Below are 23,240 nucleotides of genomic sequence, written 5' to 3'. Positions count from 1 at the left end.
GATAAACTTGGATTCAGGACTTTATTCAAGCAGTTAGTAGCTGAACAGCCTTAGATGTTATTTTACCATTTACCCTATTTTTTGGTTCATTTTAAAATTAGGAATAACCTTAACTACTTCTCAAAAATTTTGATGAAAGGATTAAATTTGCATATGCATGTTCTGAAGCAGTCAGTGCCATCTTCAGGATACTGAAAATATTTTGTGAAATGATAGAACTGTAAAATGGTACATCTTATTTATATTTTGCTTCTTAATTTTTCATAAATGTGTTTTTGTTGTATTATTACTAATCCAAGAGTACTAATAATCCAGTCATTTTTTTCTGGCTTTAAAAAATGTATTTAAGTTCTACTAGAAGTTTAATTCCCTTGAGACCAACTATATTCATTTCAGTCCTGTTATATAATCAAGAATTTTTTTTTCTCATACATTTGTGAATTCATGGAGTAAATTAATAGTCATTTCAAATTCCTTCCTTCTTTTTTGGGTACATTGATGGTTGAAAATAAGTCATTGACTGTTTAGGTGATAGTGACTCTTAGTGTAGTCTGAGTTATTCAGGACCCAATTTTATCTTGGATCTTCGTCTATAATAGTGTAAAATTGGCCTTCATTTTCTGTTTCTTAATGGTGTCATTGAATCATTTTCAGTTGTAACATCTACTCATAATTACAGTCGATTTTAATTTTATATTAAGAGTAGTAGCCATATCATTATTATAAAAATAGTTTATTTTCATTTTAAAGAATTGAAGCAATATAGTAAGGGCAACTCAAAATTCCACCCTCAGAAATAGCCACCACGTAGATGGTCAATACTGTCCCAACATCTCTCTAGATTAACGTTCAGATTGCAAGAATAGGTAACTTTAAAAAAATGAAATTATACTGTAAATGATACTTATGAATAAGAAGTATTAAGCTCTATTTTATATCCATTTTAAGAGATGGAAGTAAAATAACAGTAAAATTGAGAGAATTTTGTAATGTTTCTTTCTCACAAAGGAAACTACTATTTCTTTCCATCATCCTAGTCTCCTCCCAAAAATTATTCATAGTTTTATTATTTTTACATTGTTAAGGTAGATAACATTATACTTTGCTCTGAAACTATAAATTCCTTTGTATAGTTTTCCTTCTGTATATAAATAACTCACAGCTTTACTAATTTTCCATTTATGAGTTGTTTTGACTTGTCTGTGGTTGGCTGGATTTTATTAACAAGGGACTTTTTTCAATAAGAGCTTATATATGCTCTAATCCTTGAGTCCTTCTGTGTCTAAGGCTGTGGCATTTTTATCTGAATACATTTTGACTAGAGATAAGATTCAGGGTTCATAATGTTTTTCCTTCAAAATTTTGTAGGCTTTATTTTCTTTGAGCATTAATTACCTCTGGGGAGAAGCCTGAGGCCACATTGGTTTTTCCCCCTCTCCTTCTTGTAGGTGATTTGCATTTACTGCTTAGAAGTGTAAAAAATTATTCCTCTTCCTTAGTGTTTTGTAATTTAATAAGATTTAATAAGGATATTCTTGGTATTCATCTTCTGAACATTTTCTCATGAAATAACATGAGCTCTTTCAATTTTCAGTTTTTTTTTTATAATGGAAATTTATCCATATTACATGTTGGAATATTTTCCTTTGTCTTTTTTTACCCAAAGATTTTGTCTATCTTATCTATTTGAGTGTGCACATGAGCCAGTGGGGTGGGGGTGGAGGAAGAAGGGCAGGGAGGGGGGAGAGGATCAAGCAGACTCTGTGCTGATCATGGATTATGGAGCCTGAGGCAGGGCTTGATTCCATGACTCTAAGATCATGACCAAAACCAAGAGTCCGATGCTTAACTGACACTTAACTGACTGAATCACTCAGATGCCTCTTGTCTTTCTTAACTATATATGTTATTCTTATATTTGGCTAACTTGATATGTTCATTATATTCAGAGCTTATTACTTACACATAAATATTCAAGTTCTGCATTAATTTGTTGAAAGACTTAGCTCTCTCAGTGACTTGATTTTTTGCTGCCTTTATTTGCTCCATGCTTTTTCTAACTCAGTGATAGTGATACTTGGTTACTTGATAATGTTTCCTTAGTTTACTAATCTTTTATTGTTTTTTTTTAATCATTATTTTGCACCTTTAAATTCAGGTTTTTGTTAACTTCTTTTATATTACAAAGTTTGCTGAGGAAGTTTTCTGGTGTTTCTTGGTTTATATTTTCTTCCAAATTGGTTTTTTTTTTTTAATTTTCCTGTTAACTGCTTATTGATTGATTAATTGAGATCTCATTAACAATGAGATCTCATTGACACATCAAAATTATATATATTAAGGTTTAAAGTATGATACATTAATACATGTATACACTGTAGAATGATCACAGCCCAGCCAATTAACATAACTATCACCTCTACTTAATTACCATTTATGGACACAAATTGCATATGTGCTGAGAAAATTGAAGATCTATCTTATTAGCAAATTTCAAGTATTGTTAAGTGTCATCACCATGCTGTACATCTCTAAAATGTATTCATCTTTCATAATTGAAACTTTGTATCCCTTGACCAACATGACAATTTGAAATTTTACCCAACTTTTGCACACTCTTCCCTCTTAACTTTACTTATTTTGTCTAGAGCATTAATTCCTATTGTTTTTTCTTTCATTTTTTATTATGCTTAACATGTGAGGCCTGATATAGTATGATTTGTTTTCCTTGAGTACAGCTATTTGTCTTCTACTTTCAGTATAGTTTGAAGGATACTTGTGTTATTATCCTACTTTAAAAAGTGTCCATGTGGCAGGGAAATCCTTATTAGAACTATTTTCAAACTCTCTTGTCTGAGACTTTTAACATTTCTAGTGGTAGGTCTTATTACATCCAGCATGGATTCCTGGAATCTGAACTTCTGTCAGAGTCAGTCCCAGTGTTTACTTTCCTGTTTTACTCTACCATTTTCACTATAGCATGCCTTCCCTCTGGTTTTCAAAAATGAGAAATTTGATCTTAACTGACTTTTTCCAGCTTTAGCTAAACTTTACTTGGATAAACTATACTTTCTGGCAAAACTTGGTAAGTATCATTACATGTGAAGTTGAGGATGCTGTAGATAGTTCACTACTTTGTTCCTAATTGTCACTCATTTAGTATGTGTCGAAGAAAAATGATTTGTTGCTTGTTTTAAGTTTTGTTATCCCAAACTCATTAGAATAACATCTATATACCTATTTAAATTTTAATGTAATTTATATAATTGCAGATTATGATGAGTTAAGTAGAACTTTATGAGATGTTTTTGTAAGAATCAATCTTTTCTTGACTTAAAAATACTTTAGTGGCAGGTATTTTAAATCATTTTTAAAAATTTTTTTATATTATTTATTCATTCATTCATTCATTCATTCATTCATTCATGATAGACAGAGAGAGAGAGAGAGACAGGCAGAGAGACAGGCAGAGGGAGAAGCAGGCTCCATGCAGGGAGCCCGATGCAGGACTCAATCCCGGGACTCCAGGATCAGGCCCTGGGCCAAAGGCAGGTGTCAAACCTCTGAGCCACCCAGGGATCCCCTTAAATCATTTCTTACTAAGGCTTGTAGATTTTTTTTTTTAAGATTTATTTATTTATTCATGAGAGACACAGACCGAGAGAGAAAGAGGCAAGACATAGAGAGAGAAGCAGGCTTCTCACAGGGAGCCTGATGTGGCACTTGATCCTGGATCCCAGGATCATGACCTGAGCTGAAAGCAGGTGCCCAACTGCTGAGCCACCCAGGAGTCCCATGTAGATTTCTTATATACACTGGATTACTATCCATTTTTGAAACAATAAATATTAAAGGAAAAGACCTATATTCAGTTTTTGTTTCATGCTTTACTAGTGGTTTATATTACTATACAAAAATTGCTGTTAGGTTTCTTATTTTTGTGGTGTGTCTTAGAATCAACTTGATTTGATACTTTCTTTGTTTTTATTGAAGGTAAACGAAATTGCCTTCATAAATACCCTTGAAGCCCAGAATAAGCGCCATGATGTCTTATCAAAATTGAAGGAATATGAGCAGAGGCTTAATGAGTTACAGGAAGAACGTCAGCGAAGACAGGAAGAAAAACAAGCACGTGATGAAGCTGTTCAGGTAGAATTTTATTTGGCAAGCAATTATTGAGCACCTGTTATATCCTAGGCTCTGAGCTATTGCTGAGTATCCAACAAGGAGTAAGACCTACTAGTTTCTGACCCAGTAGTACATGGTTTATTATTGCATTGTGGAATAATGAAGTCTGATTGCCAAAAGACAGTGTAATTGTATATATGGTAATCCGTGTTTTCATTAGTGCATAGCAGTCATACAGTTTTGCTTTGGACAGATTATTATCTATTCTTTGCTAATTGGGTTTCATAATAATATACTCCTTCCCTTCCACTTAAAAAAGGATTGTGTTTGAACCAGTGTATGTAGCCTTACGGAACTGGGCAGTCTTTATGCTTGCAACAAGGAACACCTGTCATTTATTGGGCAGTATCATTGGATACTTTAATTACTTAGCTTTGACCTCTGTGTGGTAAACCCTAATTTAGCTACCATTTTCAGGATCGGAAGAAAGGTTAACACATAGACTGTACTGATAATTATAAACTATTTTAGACCTTCTTCAGTACAAAGTCTTATCCATAAGACTCTTTTAAGACTTGACATTTTTTTCTTTTTGCACTGATTCAAAGATTTTATTCAACTCAATTAATTGGTGAGGGATCCAGTAAGATGTTATAACCAGTTTAAAGAAAAATTCAAATAGACCCATACACAGGTGATCAGTAATGCTGAAATGAATTTGTTGAACAGATACAAAACTCTTCAACGGTCAGAGGCAACCATCAGCAGATGACCAACCCTCCTCACAAGAGCATACATCACCATAATTTTCCTATAACTCACAGTTGAAAATTAGCTCAAATAATCAGTGACAGACCAGCAGACAGGGTACATCCTCTGATTATGTCTTTCCCATGTTCAAAGATTTTTCAGTTTTCCCATCACAAAAGGCTGAGTAAATCTACTGAAAGGGATCCATTGCCAAAGTGTAATGTCTGGTAAATTATTCCAAAAATGTGCTGAGTCTCTCAGTCATACAACTATGCATTCTGAATTCAAATTACATTTGTACCAAAGACTATATTAGAAAAATAAATTTTGAGGGGAAGGAGTTGTTTTTTTTGAAGTAGAAAATATCCTCAAACGTGGACATATGCCTAGATGTAAGATATAAGCTACAGTTGTTCACACCGAAAAGATAAATGGCTCCAAATTTGTATTTGCATAGCAGTCCATAGAGAGATTCTGAGCCTTCAGAGATTCTGAAGTACTCAGTTTTGCTAAGAAAGAGGATAATTTCTCAGGGCTCATCTATGACATGGCTTTTCTTCTCAGATTGCAAACCAAATACAGTTACCATCTCTTTTATCAATCGCTATGGCACATTAAAGCCGATACTTAAAAGAATGAAGTAGTATAGTAAGTATTTAAATAAATATATTCATACATATTATAAGCTTATATACATGTGTACACACACACATTTTCATTTTCCAGCCATGGTTGAGAAAAACTAAAAAGGAAAAGAACACGAATAGAATTTCACTTTGTTTTGGAAAAGGAAGTATTTTACATATATATGTGTATGTATAAATACATATATATGCATACATGCACAAGAATTTATACAACCATGTATGTATATTTGCTGTATATGACTGTTACTTGATTCTTCAAATATAATGACATTGTATGATCATTCACATACTGTATATGATTATGCAAATGAGAGTTTTGATCTTTGTTCTGGACTGTTTCTGCTTTTCTGTCTCTCAGCTATGTCTGTGATTTGTCAGCACTAGCTGGAGTAGACCAAGCCCATGGGATGAGAAGGCCAACCATGTGGGCTGCAAGGACTCCTCATGTGGTGATTTCCTGGGTGGCATGGGTCACCAGAGTGGGTGCAGTGGCCATGGCACTCAGAGAGGTGTGGTGCACTGTTCACTCAGAGGGTGGCAAACCAAACAGCTTGGACTGGAATTCTTGTAGGGAATCCAGCACCAGGGCAGCTTTTGACGTCAACTGTTGATACAGATTTCTATCTGGAACCTTGATCACCTGCATGCCATCTGCAAGGGCTCTCTCCATGCTGTTAGGAGTGTCTTCAAAGGCAAGGCACTTCTCCTTGGAAAGAGGAGGAAAAAAATCTTTTTGCACAGGCTAGAAATAAGGACTTGACATTTTTGATGTAGAGAACAAATTTTATAGTATTCAGGTATAAATGCAGACATACTTTGTTATGACCAATATTTATTTGTTTACTTATTCAGTGATTATTTATTGAGTTACTACTGTAGCCTATGCTGTGCTAGACTCGAGGACATGAAAAGGATACATCACTGTTCTCAATGGGGGGTCATGTGTACTAATTATAACCTGACAGAATCAGTATAACAGAAAAGGCATTCTTAGAAGCACAGAGGAAAACACCGTATTTCAATTGGGAGTGGCAAGGATGTGCAACAGTCATGAAAAGCTTCCTAGAGGAGTTGATACCTCAGCTAAGGTTTGCAAACAGTAAGACAGATGCAAATAATGAGAAGTAGGCATTCCAGGCCGGAGACCTGGGTGAGGACTGCCCTGTAGGGTTAGGGAACAGGCCATGCCGAGCTTTATTATGTTAAACACTGGAGGTGTTATTAATATTTAATGCTTCTTTATGTTACTGGTGGTTTTAGGAAGTTAAAATATCATTACAGGGGGATCCCCGGGTGGCTCAGCAGGTTAGCGCCTGCCTTTGACCCAGGGCGCAGTCCTGGAGTCCTGGGATCGAGTTCCGCGTTGGGCTCCTGACATGGATCCTGCTTCTCCCTCTGCCTGTGTCTCTGCCTCTCTCTCTCTCTCTCTGTCTGTTATGAATAAATAAATAAATCTTTAAAAAAATAAAATATCAATACAGTTTTAAACTTTGTTGATTATCCTTTGATATTTGTGGGTATTGGCAGGCATTACCATATTCATCCCTGATCTCTATTTGATTTGAGTCAGTGTTTTACTTGAATCTGAGTGCTAAGTTTAAAAATACAGAATGACTTTGTTTGAAAAACTTCAGGTTTTCTTCACTAAGGAGCAGCAAAAATTTTTATTACTTAAAAGTTACTTACCTACTAATACTCTTAAATGAGTAAATAAAATAGAATATTTGAAATTTATTTTTTATTTTTATTTATTTATTTATTTTAAAGATTTTTATTTATTTATTCATGAGAAACAGAGAGAGGCAGAAACACAGGCAGAGGGAGAAGCAGGCTCTCTGTGGGGAGCCCGATGCAGGACTCGATCCCAGGTCTCTGGGATCACGCGCTGACCCAAAGGCAGATGCTCAACCATTGTATTATGTGAATTATGTGTTACTTTTAAGGAACCATTAGGCATTGATAATTCAGAGATAAGATGTGATCCTTTATGGTGAACAGTTCAACATAATATGAAAATGTTGTAGAACTATGTATAAGCTACAGAGGAGGAAATAATTAGCTTTTTTGGTAGGAAGGGATTGTCAGGTAAAATTCTCTGGAAGAGGTAACTTTGGCTGGGTTTTGGGGGGAAATATATGAGTATGTATTTAGAATGGAAATCTTTGGTTCCCTTTTTTGCATTCAATTTGTATATCTGAAGATTTGAAATATAGTAGTAATGTTCCATTTTAAAATGATTACTCTTATTTGATAAATTGGAACATTTTAAAACTGAAAGGAAAGCTGCTCTTTTTTTAAATGTATTTTTTAAATTTAAATTCAGTTTGCCAACATATAGTGTAACACCCAGTGCTCATCCTGTCAAGTGCCCCCCTCAGTGCCTGTCACCCAGTCACCCCATCCCCCCACCCACCTCTCCTTCCAGTACCCCTTGTTTGTTTCCCAGAGTTAGCAGTCACTCATGGTTTGTCTCCCTCTCTGATATTTCCCACTCAGTTCCTCTCCTTTCCCCTATAATCCCTTTCACTATTTCTTATATGCCCCGTATGAGTTAAACCATATGAAGCAGTTCTTTTCTAAAAGTAATAAGGGATTTTTGATACTCTTTAAAAAAATTATTTTTAAAGATTTTATTTATTTATTCATGATAGACATAGAGAGAGAGGCAGAGACAGAGGCTGAGGGAGAAGCAGGCTCCATGCCGGGAGCCTGGTGTGGGACTCCATCCCAGGACTCCAGGATCACGCCCTGGGCCAAAGGCAGGCGCTAAACCACTGAACTACCCAGGGATCCCCAGATTTTTGATACTCTTTAAAAATTGTTTTGACTGTTCAGAATGATTTTTCTTATTAAAAATGAGTTAATTTCCTATGGATTTTATTTTTGAAGAAAAATTAAAAACTTGTCAAGTTTAATTGACCTGTATAATATTGAAAAAGTCTGCTGGTAACGTATAGCATATATAATCAAAAAATCTTTTAATGTGTAGTCGTTACTAGAGGTGCAAGGCACTAATGCCGCACATTCTCTGGGTACAATGATAGTAAGGTCCTCTTGTGCTTTACTTTCACCACTTGTTTAACATTCCAATAAGCTGTTAGAGGCAATTGTGATCCTTCTTGTAAGCAAAATACTTAGTAAGTACTCATCATATATTTTTAATTTGCCAGTTTTCTTATGTGAATTTTGGTCAGTTTTATTTATTTATTTTTTAAATTAATTTTTATTGGTGTTCAATTTACCAACATACAGGAAAACACCCAGTGCTCATCCTGTCAAGTGTCCGCCTCAGTGCCCGTCACCCATTCCCCTCCACCTCCAGCCCTCCTCCCCATCCACCACCCCCAGTTCGCTTCCCAGAGTTAGGAGTCTTTATGTTCTGTCTCCCTTCCCGATATTTCCCAACACCTCCTTTCCCTTCCTTTATATTCCCTTTCACCATTTTTCATATTCCCCAAATGAATGAGAACATACACTGTTTGTCCTTCTCCGATTGACTTATTTCACTCAGCGAATTTTGGTCAGTTATAGTCCAGTTTCCTTAGATACTCTGCCTGTCCTTTTGCCCTAATCATTTGAATTATAGGCATAAAAAGGTAGGGATTTGCAATATTCATTCTCAGGCTGCCACAAATAAATCCAACTATAAAGCAAGGTACATGGGGATTTCAGAGGTTTCAGAAGGCTTAGGAATTAGGTATCTTTCTGATTCATCATCTGCATGTACATTTATAATGTGTATTATTTTAGGAAGCTGTGCTTCATTTAACAGGTATTTATGGAACTCCTGTCCTGTGCAGGATGCAATGGGGTACAAAGTTTCTTTTATTTAGGAAATTTAAATTTTAGATAGGAAAACACTAGCTGAACTTGACCAGTCTTATTCACTACCTATAGTTACCATTTATCTTTTCCATTAACTAAAAACAGAAAATAAAATATTTAATATTTTTTGAAGTACAGTTATTTCTATTTGTACAGTGTTGGAGTATGTCTTACATAGATGAATACAACCAGCAAGTTGACGTTATGTTTACATAGTCAACTTGGCTACATTGAACATACACATAAAGTATATATACACATATATTTCATTTATAAAGCTATTTTATAATTTTTGAAAGTATAGTTTTAAGGCTTTTGATTTTACAAAATATGAAGTGAAAAGTTCTGGCTTAATTCTTTACATTTAATAACTAAGCCTTTTGCATTTTATTGTGAAACTTGTGGTTACAGACAGAATGCAGATTTTTTTTAAGGTTTTAATTACATTTAACATACGGTGTTTTATTAGTTTCAGGTGTACAATATAGTGATCCAAGAGTTTCATACATCACCCAGTGCTCATCGCAAGGAGACTCCTTAATTCCACTACTTATTTCACCCATCTCCTCACCCACCTTAAATCATCAGTTGGTTTTCTATATAAAGAGTCTGTTTCTGGTTTGTCTCTCTCTTTCTCTTTCTTCCTTTATAGATTTGTTTTGTTTCTTAAATTCCACATGAGTGAAATCATGTGGTATTTGTCTTTCTCTGACTGACTTATTTGGTTTAGCATTATGCTTTTTAGCCCTGTCCGTGTCATTGTAAATGGGAGGATTTCATTCCTTTTTATGACAGAATAATATTCCATTGTATAATATATACACTCATCCTTCGATGGACACTTGGGCTGCTTCCATATCTTGGCTATTGGAAAGAATGTTGCTATAAACATAGGGGTGTATGTTTGAATTAGTGTTTTTGTATTCTTTACATAAGTACCCAGTAGTGCCACTGCTGGATCAGAGAGTACTTCTGTTTTTAATTTTTTGAGGAAACTTCATACTGTTTTCCAGAATGGCTGTACCAGTTTGCATTCCCACCAACAGTGCAAGAGGGAGCGTTCCTTTTTCTCCACATCCTCGCCAACACCTGTTGTTTCTTATGTTTTTGATTGAATTGATATATATATTTTTCAATTCATCCCCATCCCCCATAGAGCTCACACAACCTCTCCCTGGACCCTAGTCATTATGATTAATGGAATACACTTATTTAGGTTCTTCTAACTACTGTTTATATAGTCTTGTGCAAGTCATTTTACTTTAGAAAGCTCCAGTTCGTTGTGATATCAAAATTACTAATATAAGTAAGGACTTAGCAAAGTGTTTAGTATAGTAAGTGCCCAATAAATGACAGAAAAAAAATACTAAAACAGTTCCTGTTTTGAGGACACTGAGGAGACATGAGAATACTTCTAACACTTAATTATGCTGACTACAGTAACGTCATACTTACAACAAGCTCTGTCTACCCCAGGAAGAAAATCTTTCTAAAATAGTAAGCCAAAAAGTCCCTACATTTGGGGAGGGTGGGTTTTGGTTTTATTTTTTATTTTTTATTTTTTTGGGAAGGGGTCCAGGGCAAGAAGGGAATTAGGAAATGTACTGATTTCAGAAAGGTATATGTGGCAGATTACTGACTGCTAGAGGCATGCAGCTAGATTTTAAAAATATTCTTTATGTTGTGTATACTATTCATGAACTGGTTATAGCTATTTCATGTTACTAAGTAAGCATAATATGTGGAAACTTGTTTAGTTATCTAAGATTTCAAAAACTCTTTAATAGGACTAAAAACAAATAAATCTGGCACAGAAAATTATCTTCAATGAAGAAAATATAAACAAAAGAGTTTTCTCTTAAATTCAAATTTCTTTGCAGTTAAAAAAAATCCATATTAGCAACCTATGGAATGGGAGAAAATACTTGCAAATGATATATCCATGAAGGGTTAATATCCAGTATATATAAAGAACTTACGAAACTCCATCCAAAAACCAAATAATTAGTATAGGAGCAGAAGACATGAACAGACATTTTTCCAAAAAAAGACATCCAGATGGCTAATGGAAACATGAAAAGATGTTCATCATCACTCACTGTCAGGGAAATACATATCAACTCTACAATGAGATATCACTTCACACCTGTCAGAATGGCTAAAATCAGTAAGATAAGAAACGATAGGTATTGGTGAGGATGTGGAAAGAAAGGAACCCTCTTGCACTGTTGGTGGCAAGGCAAACTGGTGCAGCCATTCTGGAAAACTGTGGAGATTTCTTACAAAGTTAAAAATGGTGGCACTTGGGTGGCTTAGTTGGGTAAGTGTCTGACTCTTGATTTCAACTCAGGCCTGCTTAAGGTTTTTCTCTCTCTCCCCCTCTCTCCCCCCTCACTCTCATACTAGCTCTCTCTAAAAATATAGTACTACCCTCTGATCCAGCATTGGCACTTTGGATATTTACACAAAGCATACAAAAACACTAACTGAAACATGCATACCTATGTTTATAGCAGCATTATGTACAACAGGCAAGATATGGAAGCAGCCCTGGTGTCTGTCAACTAATGATTGGATAAAGAAGATGTGGTATATATACACATGATGGAATATTATGCAGTCATAATAATGAATGAAATCTTGCCATTTGCAATGAGATGGATAGAGCTAGAGAGTATAATGCTAAGTGAAATAAGTCAGAGAAAGACACCATATGATTTCACTCATGTGGACTTTAAGAAAGAAAGGCATGGGGCACCTGGGTGGCTCAGTTGGTTGAGCATCTGCCTTTGGCTCAAGTCATGATTGCAGGGTCCTGGGATCAAGCTTCCTTCTCAGTAGGAAGTCTGCTTCTCCTTCTCCTGCTACTTCTCCTTCTGCTCCCTCTGCTTGTGCTCTCCCTCTCTCTTTCTGTCAAATAAATAAATAAAATCTTAAAAAAAAAAAAAAAAAGAAAGCTGCAAAGGAAAAAAAAAAGACAAACCAAGAAACAGACTCTTTTTTTTTTTTTTTTAAAGATTTTATTTCTTTATTCATGAGAGACCCAGAGAGAGAGGCAGAGACACAGGCAGAGGGAGAAGCAGGCTCTATGCAAGGAGCCCAATGCAGGACTCAATCGCGGGACCCCAGTATCACGCCCTGAGCCGAAGGCAGACGCTCAACCCCTGAGCCACCCATGAGCCACCAGGTGTCCCAAGAAACAGACTCTTAATAGTAGATGACAAACTGATGGTTATCAGAGGGGAGGTGGGTTGGGGGATGGTTGAACTGTGCGGATTAAGTGAGTGGGGATTAAGGAGCATTTGTAAGGAGTGCTAGGTGATTAAAATGCAAACTTAAGAAAACTAATACAAATGAAAAATAATATCATTAAGAGAAAATGAAGATGTGATAATATATACCTTTTCCATGAAGAAAGAATAATAATTTCAAGATAGTCTTTAAATTTTCTCATAATTCTGTATTTGTAAACATGGAGGTTGATGTGTTGTAAAAGATAGTGGAAGACATTGAAGATAAGATAAAAATGTCAACATATGATTTTAATGAAATAGAACAAAAATATTAAGAGCCATGATGGAAACAAAATCTCTAAAACCTGATCGAAAATTTTTCTGAATTATATAACAAAAAAGTATCTTCATGTAAAAAGTGTATTTAAAATGCCAAGCAGAAAAAATAAAACAATGTGCATATGAAAATAACATGTATCAGTACAGCTATAATACCGTGAGAGTTAGCAAAGTTACTCCCAGTAGGCAAAAATATATATGGGACATAGTATTTTATATTTTTCCACTAACTCCTTCATGAATGCTTTAGTTCAGAAATCTGTTAACTACACTTTGTTCATCATGTTCTGGCATTTCTGAAACCATTTGTAAACACAGGGCTTTAGAGGTGATTAACCATAAAATACATGTTAGATTCTCACAGAATATGAATAACATCGTTTCTCCTTCAAAGAGCATTTATTCTTTTAATTATGTGGAACACTGATAAATGACATGAAAACCACATCATTATAATAATAATAATTATTATTTTTTTAATTCTGAGAAGCATACCTAGTAGCAAGCAGGGATCTGCTTGGCTTGAATACATAAATTTGTCAGAATGGTGCTGACTTTAATCATTTTCACTTTACACAGAACTCTAACATTTAAAAACTTTTCTGACTTGTAGGAACGCAAGAGAGCTCTAGAGGCAGAACGACAGGCCCGTGTAGAAGAGTTGTTAATGAAAAGGAAAGAACAAGAAGCCCGAATTGAACAACAGAGGCAAGAAAAGGAAAAAGCCCGTGAGGATGCCGCTCGAGAAAGAGCTAGGTACTTCATTTACTATCATGATTTTGATCCTGATGAACATGGTGCAGTGAGTGGATATTCAAATCACATCTTAAATCCATTTGCTGTCATGTAGATTTTTAAGGAAATAGTGGCAAATAGAAATGTTCTGATTTTCGATTTCTAGGCATTTTGACATTGTAAAAATAGAAACCTTTTGAATCTTCCTATTGAATGGGGAACTTGGTCTTTCAAGATTTTTTGATTGCAAGAAACAGAGTTTGATACTGGCTAGCTTAAGCAAAGAGATATTTTGGAAAATATTAGGAGCATAGGAAGTTCAAGGAACAGGCTTGGAAATGGTCAGGCATCAGAGGCTAGGTCACAAGAGCACAGTGGTGGTCTTTTGATGGAAACAGTCTGATCAGCATATTGCCACTCTGATTATAATAAATGACCTTCAGCCATCCCTACATTTTGAAATAAGTTGTTTAAGATTCAAAGATCCAGGATAAAACATTTAATTGACCAATTTTAAGTCAATTCTGAAAAAAAAAGTCAATTCTGGTTGCTGTACACTTTGCTGATGTATATTCTGACCTCTTAATTGTGCCAAATTTAGTGGATGTGAAAGGATAGGTCTTTGTGGTTTTGATTTTTCTAGTGGGCCAAGATTAATAAGCAATTTTGCTTATACTTAACTATTCAAGTTTTTTGTTTGTTTGTTTAAAGTGCCTGTTGAAGTTTTTTGTTCATTTCTCTATTGGGATCTTTTTTTCCCTGTTGTTTAGGAGTTATCTTTACTAGATACCAGTTCTTTGTCAGATACATATGTTGCAAATATTTTTGTAGGTTATGGCTTGCCCTTTCACTCTATGATGTCTTTTTTTTTTTTTTTAAAGATTTAATTTATTTATTGAGAGACAGAGAGAGAGAGTGCGCAGCAGAGACACAAGCAGAGGGAGAAGCAGGCTCCCTGCAGGGAGCCTGACATGGGACTGGATCCCGGGTCTCCAGGATCACGCCCCCGGCTGAAGGCAGCGCTAAACCGCTGAGCCACCCGGACTGCCCTATGATGTCTTTTAATTAATTTAATTAATCTATTTATTTGTTTTAGTTTTTAAAATCACAGTTAGTTAACATACAGAGAATTATTAGTTTCAAGTGTGCAATCTAGTGATTTAGCACTTCCCTCTAATACCTGGTGCTGTTCACCACAAAGTGCACTCCTAATCCCCATTATCTACTTAACTACTCCCCTGCATGATTAATCTAATTCTTAATTGCAGTGTAGTAAAACTGAGCAAATTTTGTGATTTGTGCTTTTTATCTTGTTTATAAAATCCTTTCCTCTCTGGAGTCATTAAAATATTCTTCAAAATGTTGTTGTTTGGGGATCCCTGGGTGACTCGGTGGTTTAGCGCCTGCCTTTGGCTCAGGGCACGATACTGGAGTCCCGGGATCGAGTCCCACGTCGGGCTCCCTGCATGGAGCCTGCTTCTCCCTCTGCCTGTGTCTCTGCCTCTCTCTCACTCTCTCTGTGTGTCTATCATGAATAAATAAATCTTTAAAAAAATGTTGTTTTTTTAATATTAAAGCCTTTATCTACCTAGAATTTATTTCATTATATGGGTTGAGGTAGGAATCCAATTTCATTTTTTTCTCCATGTAGATACCCTATTCTAACACCTTTTATGGAGGCATCAGTTTTTTTCTTGCTGGTTTATAAAACATACTAGTATAAATGAAGCTTCCATGTATCCATTGTTCTGTTTGTGGGCCCTGACCCCTGGTCCAGTGGTTATTTTTTTCTATCTTCTACCTTAATTCTTAAAGCTTTACAATAATTCTTGGTATCTATTCCTATCCCTTACTTTATTTTTTAATTTTTAGGACTGTTTTGGCCCCCTTGCATTTCCCTGTTAGAATCTGCTTGCTCAATTCTATATTAAAAAAAGGAAATTGTAAAAATTTTGTGATTTTGTTTTTGTCTTTTTTTAGTTTCAGGTGTGGAATTTACTGATTCAACACTTACAAACAACACCAAGTGCACAGCACAATTGCCATCCTTAATCCTCATCATCTATTTTACCCATTTCCCCCCATCTCGACTTCCATAACTATCTATGTGTTGTCTATACTTAAGAGTCTAGTTCTTGATTTTCCTCTCTTTCTTTTTTCCCTCCATGTTTGTTCGTTTTGTTTCTTAAATTACACATATGAGTGAAATCATAAGGTATTTGTCTTTTTTCTGATTTATTTCACTTAACATAATACTGTCTAGCTCAATCCACATTGTTGCAAATGGCAAGATATCAGTATTTTTTATGGCTAAATAATATTCCATCGCGCGTGTGTGTATGTATGTATGTATGTACACATACACACACACATACATATGCCATTTCTTCTTTATTCATCTGATTGATAAACTTCTGGGCTTTTTCCATGATTTGGCTGTTGATAATGGTGCTATAAATATGGGGTGCATGTATCCCTTAAAATTAGTATTTTGGTTTCATTTCGGAAACAAACTAAACCTGTTAGTTTAATTGTTAAGTTGTAGGGTAGTTCTATTTTTAATTTTTGGAGGAATCTCCATACTGTCTTCCATAGTGGCTGTACCAGTTTGCATTTCCACCAACAGTGTAAGAGTGTTTCACTTTTCCACATCCTCACCAACACCTTTTGTTTCCTGTGTTGTTAATTTTGGCCATTCTGAGAGGTGTGAGGTGATATCTCATTGTGGTTTTCTATTTTCCCTGATGATGAGTGATACTGAGCATCTTTTCTTGTATCTTTTGGCCATTTCAGTGTCTTCCTAGGGAAGATGTTTATTCATGTCTTCTCATTTTTAACTGGATTATTTGGTTTAGGAGCATTGAATTAAGTTCTTTATAGATTTTAGATACCAGTCCTTTTTTTTTTTTTTTTTTTTTTACCAGTCCTTTATTAGATAGGTCATTTGCAAATACTTGCTTCTATTCTGTTGGTTGTCTTTTAGTTTTGTTGACTGTTTCCTTCACTGTGCAGAAGCTTTTTATTTTGTTGAAGTCCCAATAGTTTATTTTTGCTTTAAAGAAAACACTCTTGCCTCAGGAGACATATCTAGTAAGAAGTTGCTGTGGGCGATGTCCAAGAGGTTACTGCCAGTGTTGCTGTCTTGGATTTTTATTTTTTCAGGTCTTACATTTGGGTTTTTAATCCATTTTGAATTTGTGTTTATGTATGGTGTAAATGAGTATTCTAGTTTCATTTTTTTTTTTTTGCATGTTGCTGTCCAGTTTTCTCAGCACCATGTGTTGAATAGACTTTTTCCCATTGGATATTCTTTCCTCCTTTGTTGAAGATTAATTGATTAATTAATTCATGGGTTCATTTCTGGGATTTCTGTTCTGTTGTCACATTGATCTGTGTGTCTGTGTTTGTGCCAGTACCACACTGTCTTGATGGCTACAGCTTTATAATACAGCTTGAAGTCCAGAATTGTGATGCCAGCAGCTTTTTTTTTTTTCTTCAACACTCTTTGGGCTGTTTGAGGTCCTTTCTGGTTTCATACAAATTTTAGGATTGTTTGTTCTTGCTTTGTGAAAAATACTGTTATATTTTGATAGGCATTGCATTAAATATATAATTGCTTTGGGTAATATAGACATTTTAACAGTATTTGTTTTTCTTATCCATGAGCATGGAATGTTATCCCATTTCTTTGTGTCCGCTTTAATTTCTTTCATAAAAGTATTATAGTTTTCAGAGTACATATCTTTTACGTCTTTGATTAGGGTTATTCCTAGGTATCTTTTGGTTTTTGGTGCATTTACATGTGATGATTCCTTGATTTCTCTTTCTCCTGCTTCATTATTAGTGTATAGAAATGCAGCAAATTTCTGTATGTTGATTTGGTATCCCGTGACTTTCCTGAATTTGTATAGTAGTTCTAGCAATTTTTTGGCGGAGTGTTTGGGTTTTCCATGTAGAGTACCATGTCATTGGCAAATAGTGAAAAGTCTGACTTCTTCCTTGCTGATTTGGATGCATTGTATTTCTTTTTGTGTCTGATTGCTGAGGGCAGGACTTCCAGTAGAACATTGGACAACAGTGGTGAGAGAGTAGATATTCCTGTCTTGTTCCTGACCTTGGAGGGGAAGCTCTTAGTTTTTTCTCTATTGGGGATGATATTAGCCCTGGGGTTTTCATATATGGCTATTGCTTTGTTGAAATATGTTTCCTCTAAACCTATTTTGTTGAGGATTTTTATCACTAACCATTGTACTTTGTTAAGTACTTTTTCAGCATCTTTTGAAAGGATCATATGGTTCTTATCCTTTCTTTATTAATGTGGTATATCATGTTGATTTGCAAATATTAAACCACCCTTGCAGCCCAGGCATAAATCCCACTTGATCATGGTGAATAATTCTTCTAATGATTAAAATGAATCTCTTGGTTCTCTTTGCCTTGTATTTTATCGAGAATTTTTTAAATCCATGTTCATCAGGATGTTGGCCTATAGTTCTCTTTTTTAGTGGAGTCTTTGATTTTGGTATCACGGTAATGCTGGGCTCATAGAATGAATTTTGAAGTTTTCCTTCCATTTCTGTTTTTAGATTACTTTGAGAAGAGTAGATACTAACTCTTCTTTAATTGTTTGGTAGAATTCTCCTATGAAGCCATAAGGCCCCAGACTTTCGTTGTCTGGGAGATTTTTTTTTTATTACTGATTTAATTTCTTTACTGATTGTTGGTATGTTCCAAGTTTTCTGTTTCTTCCTGTTTCAGTTTTGCTGGTTCATGTTTCTAGGAATTTATACATTTTTTCCAGGTTGTTAGTTTATTGGCGTATAATTTTCCATAATAATCTGTTACATGTATTTCTGTATTTCTCTTCTCATTTGTAATTTTATTTATTTGGGTCCTTTTCTTTTAGATAAGTCAAAAAGAAAGGGGCTCATCAATTTTATTAATTCTTTATTTTATTTTTTTAAGATTTATTTATTTGAGAGAGAGTGGGGGGGAAGGCCAGAGGAAGAGAGGAAGAAGTCACAAATAGACTCTGTGCTAAGTGTGGAGCCCAACTCTGGGCTTGATCTCATGACCCTGAGATTACAACCTGAGCTGAAACCAAGAGTTGGTCACTTAACCAGCTGAGCCCCTGGGAGCCCCTATTTCATTATTTTTTTTTTTTCAGAGAACCACGTTCTGGTGTCATTGATCTGTCCTATTGTTTTTTAGTTTCTATATCATTTATTTCTTATCTAATATTTGGCATTGTATTGGATGTATAAATTAATATAGTGAGATTGATTTTTTGAAATCAAGCCTTCTAAGTTTATGAACATACTACTTAAATGGTTTTTCTACTTGTTTAGATTTTCAAAAATCTCTTTATATGAACTGTAAATTTTAAAATGATTACAATAGTAAATTTTATGTTACGTATACTTTACTACAATAACATGCATACAAAAGCTGTTTACAAAAAGGTTATAAATAAGGTTTATGATACATAATTTATAATACATAAATATATTGTTTATAATATAAACAGTTTTATGACTTTCTAAAAAGATTTTAACCGCAGGTAGTTAACATAGACTGTATTACTAGTTTCAGAAGTAGAATTTAGTGATTCATCAGTTGCATAGAACATCCAGTGCCCATTGTATCAAGCACCCTCCTTAGGACCCATCACCCAATGACTCCCTCCCATCTTCCCTCAGTTTGTTGCCTAGTTTGGAGTTTCTTATGGATTGACTGCCTCTCTGTTTTTATCTTATTTTATTTTTCTTTCCCTTCCCCTGTGTTCATGTGTTTTGTATCTTAAATTACACATATGAGTGAAATCAGGTGGTATTTGTCATTCTCTGCTCATTTCACTTAGCATAATACCCTCTAGTTCCATTCATGTCATTGCAGATGGTAAGATTTCATTCTTTTTGATGGTTGAATAATAATCCATTGTGTATATATTCCTCATCTTTTTAATCTATCCATTGATGGACATCTGGGCTCTTTCTATACTTTGGCTATTGTGGAACATTGCTACTGTAAACATTGGGGTGCAGGTGCCCCTTTGAATCACCTTTTATTTATTTTTTAATCCTTTGGATAAGTAGCAGTGCAATTCCTGGGTCATAGGGTAGTTCTATTTTTAACTTTTTGAGGAACTGCCATAGTGTTTTCCAGAGTGGCTGCACCAGTTTGCATTCCCACCAATAGTGTAAAAACGGTTACCCTTTTTCAGCATCTTTGCCAACATCTGTTGTTTCCTGACTTGTTAATTTTAGCCATTCACACCTGGGTAAGGTGGTATCTCAGTGTGGTTTTGATTTATACTTCCCTGATGTTGAGCATATTTTCTTGTTCTGTTAGCCATTTGTATGTCTTTTTTGGAGAAATGCCTGTTTATGTCTTCTGCCCATTTTTTTTGCGTGGATTTTGGTTTTTGGGCATTGAGTTTGATAAGTTATTTTTAGATTTTGAATTCTAGCCCTTTATCTGATATATCATTTACAAATGACTTCTTCCATTTTTAAGGTTGTCTTTTAGTTTTCGGTCTCTTTGCTGTGCGTGATTTTTTTTTATTTTGATGAAGGCCCAATAGTTCATTTTTGCTTTTGTTTCCCTGGCCTTTAGAGATGTGTTTATTAAGAAATTGCTGTGTCAAGATCAAAGAGATTCCTGACCATCTTCTCCTCTAGAATTTTGATGGATTCCTGTCTCACATTTAGGTCTTTGATCCATTTTGAATTTATTTTCATGTATGGTGTAAGATAGTGGTCAAGTTTCATTCTTTTGCATGTTGCTGTCCAGTTTTCCAGCAGCATTTGTTGAAGAGAGTGTCTTTTTCTTATTGGATATTCTTTCCTAATTTTTCAGTGATTAGTTGACCATATAGTTGTGGATCCCATTCTGGGTTTTCTATTCTGTTCATTGATCTATGTGCCTATTTTTGTGCCAGTACCATACTGTCATAATCAGTACAGCTTTGTAATATAACTTGAAGTCTAGAATTGTGATGAGTCCTGCTTTGCTTTGCTTTTTCAAGATTGCTTTGGCTCCTCAGGGACTTTTCTGGTTCCTTGCAGGTTTCAGAATTATTTGTTCCAGCTCTGAAAAATGCTGGTTTTGTTTTGATAGGAATTGCATTGAATGTGTAGATTGTTTTGGGTAATAGAGACATTTAAATAATATTTGTTCCAATTTGTGAGCATGGAATGATTTTCCATTTCTTCATGTCTTCCTCAATTTCTTTCATAGGTGTTTTATAGTTTTCAGAGTACAGATGTTTTACTATTTGGTTAGGGTAATTCCTAGAATTCTTATAGTGTTTGGTGCAATTGTAAATGGGTTTGATTCCTTTGTTTCTCTTTCTACTGCTTCACTATTGGTGTATAGAAATGTAATAGACTTCTCTGCATTGATTTTACATCCTCTGATGAATTTGTATCAGTTCTAATTTTTTGGTGATTCTTTTGGCTTTTCTACATAGATTATCATGTCCTCTGTGAAGAATGAAAGTTTGACTTCTTCCTTGCCAATCTGGATGCCTTTTATTTCTTTTTGTTGTATGGTTGCTAAAGGTAGGACTTCCAGTAGTAGTATAGTGAGCAACAGTGTTGAGAGTGGACATCCCTGTTGTGTTCCTGACTTTAGGAACACAGTTTTACCTCATTGAGGATGGTATTAGCTGTATGTCTTTCATATGTGGCCTTTATGATATTGAGGTATGTTCCCTCTATCCCTCCTTTGTTGAGGTGTTTTTGTTTTGTTTTGTTTTTCAAAAAAGGATGCTGTATTTTGTCAAATGCTTTCTCTACATCTATTGAGTGGATCATATGGTTCTTATTTTTTCTTTTATAAATGTGGTATATCATGTTGATTGATTTGGGCATGTTGAACCATCTCTGCCACCCAGGAATACATTTCACTTGGTTGTGGTGAATAATCCTTTTAATGTACTATTGGATCCTATTGGGTAGTAGCTCAGCGAGAATTTTTACATCCACGTTCATCAGGAATATTGGTCTGTAGTTCTCCTTTTTGGTGGGGTCTTTGTCTGGTTTTGGGATCAAGGTAATGCTGGCCTTATAGGATGAGTTTGAAAGTTTTCCTTCCATTTCTGTTTTTGGGAACAATTTCAGAAGAATAGTTATTAATTCTTCCTTAAATGTTGGGTAGAATTCCCCTTGGAAGGTATCTGGCCCTGGATTCTTGTTTGTTGGGCGATTTTTGATTATTCATTCAGTTTCTTTGCTGGTTATGGGTCTGTTCAGATTTTCTATTTTTTTCTGGTTTCAGTGTTGTTAGTTTATATGTTTGTAGGAATTTACCCATTTCTCCTAGATTGACTAATTTGTTAGTATATGATTGTTCATAATATTCTCTTATAATTGTCTATATTTCTGTTGTGTTGGTTGTGATATCCTCACTTTCATTCATAATTTTATTTGGGTTCTTTCTCTTCTTTTGATAAGTCTGGCTAGGGATTTATCAGTTTTGTTTATTCTTTCATAGAAGCAACTTCTAGTTTCATTGATCTGTTTCACTGTTTTTTTTTTTTTTTCAATTTCTAATTCACTGATTTTGTTCTAATCTTTATTATTTCTCTTCTGCTGGATTAACACTTCATTTGCTGTTCTTCTCCCAACTCTGTTAGGTGTAAAGTTAGGTTGCGTATTTGAGATTTGCTTTTTGAGGAAGGCCTGTATTGCTATATACTTCTCTCTTAGGACCACCTTTGTTGCATCCCAAAGGTTTTGGACTGTCATGTTTTCAATATCATTTGCTTCCATGTATTTTTAAAATTCTTCTTTAATTTCCTGATTGATCCACTTATTCTTTGGTAGTATGTTCTTTAACCTCCATGTATTTGTGATCCTTCCAAATTTTTTCTTGTGTTTGCCTTCAAGTTTCATAGCATTGCGGTCTCAAAATATGCATGGTATGATCTCAGTCTTTTTGTACCAGTTGAGGCCTGATTTGTGACCAGTAAGTGATCTATTCTGGAGAATGTTTGCTATGCTTCAAAAAGAATGTGTATTCTGCTTCTTTAGGATGAAATGCTTTGAATATATCTGTTAAGTCCATCTCATGCAGTGAGTCATTCAGAGCCCTTGTTTCTTTATTGATCTAATGCTTAGATGATATGTCTATCGGTGTGAGTGGGTTGTTAAAGTCCTCTACTATTACTATATTATTAACAGTGAGTTTAAGTTTTTGTTAATTGGCTTATATAATTGGGTGCTCCCCAGTTAGGGGCATAAATATTTATAATTCTTAGATCTTCTTGGATAGATTCCTTTATTATGATATAGTGTCCTTCTTCATTTCTTATTACAGTCTTTGTTTGAAGTCTAGTTCTCTGATATAAAAATGTCTTCTCTAGCTTTCTTTTGATGTCCCCTCACTTTCATATGGAGGTGTCTTTGGGTCTCAAATAAATCTCTTGTAAGAAGCATATCAATGGGTCTTGGTTTTTAATCCATTCTGATACCGTGTCTTTTGATTGGAACATTTAGGCCATTTGCATTCAGAGTAATATTGAACTATAGGAATTTAGTGCCATTGTATTACTTCTGAATTCCACAGATTATCTCTGTTC

The 23,240-nt window shown here is 34.9% G+C and overlaps 1 protein-coding gene across 6 annotated transcripts in view; it reads left to right on the top strand.

Annotated features, from left to right (window-relative positions):
* The window catches only part of SCAPER (S-phase cyclin A associated protein in the ER), a 422,176-nt gene that overhangs the window by 102,815 nt on the left and 296,121 nt on the right, over window positions 1-23,240 (top strand). For all 6 annotated transcript variants that reach the window (XM_041742633.1, XM_041742638.1, XM_041742635.1 and 3 more), the window contains 2 exons: window positions 3,994-4,149; window positions 13,536-13,678. In XM_041742633.1, the coding sequence (XP_041598567.1) occupies window positions 3,994-4,149; window positions 13,536-13,678 (299 nt within the window). The remainder of the gene's footprint in view (window positions 1-3,993; window positions 4,150-13,535; window positions 13,679-23,240) is intronic.

Source organism: Vulpes lagopus, chromosome 2, assembly GCF_018345385.1.
Source record: "Vulpes lagopus strain Blue_001 chromosome 2, ASM1834538v1, whole genome shotgun sequence".
Classification (NCBI taxonomy): Eukaryota; Metazoa; Chordata; class Mammalia; order Carnivora; family Canidae; genus Vulpes; species Vulpes lagopus.
Note: the sequence above shows the minus strand (reverse complement) of the source record. Positions and strands in the feature narration are given on the sequence as shown.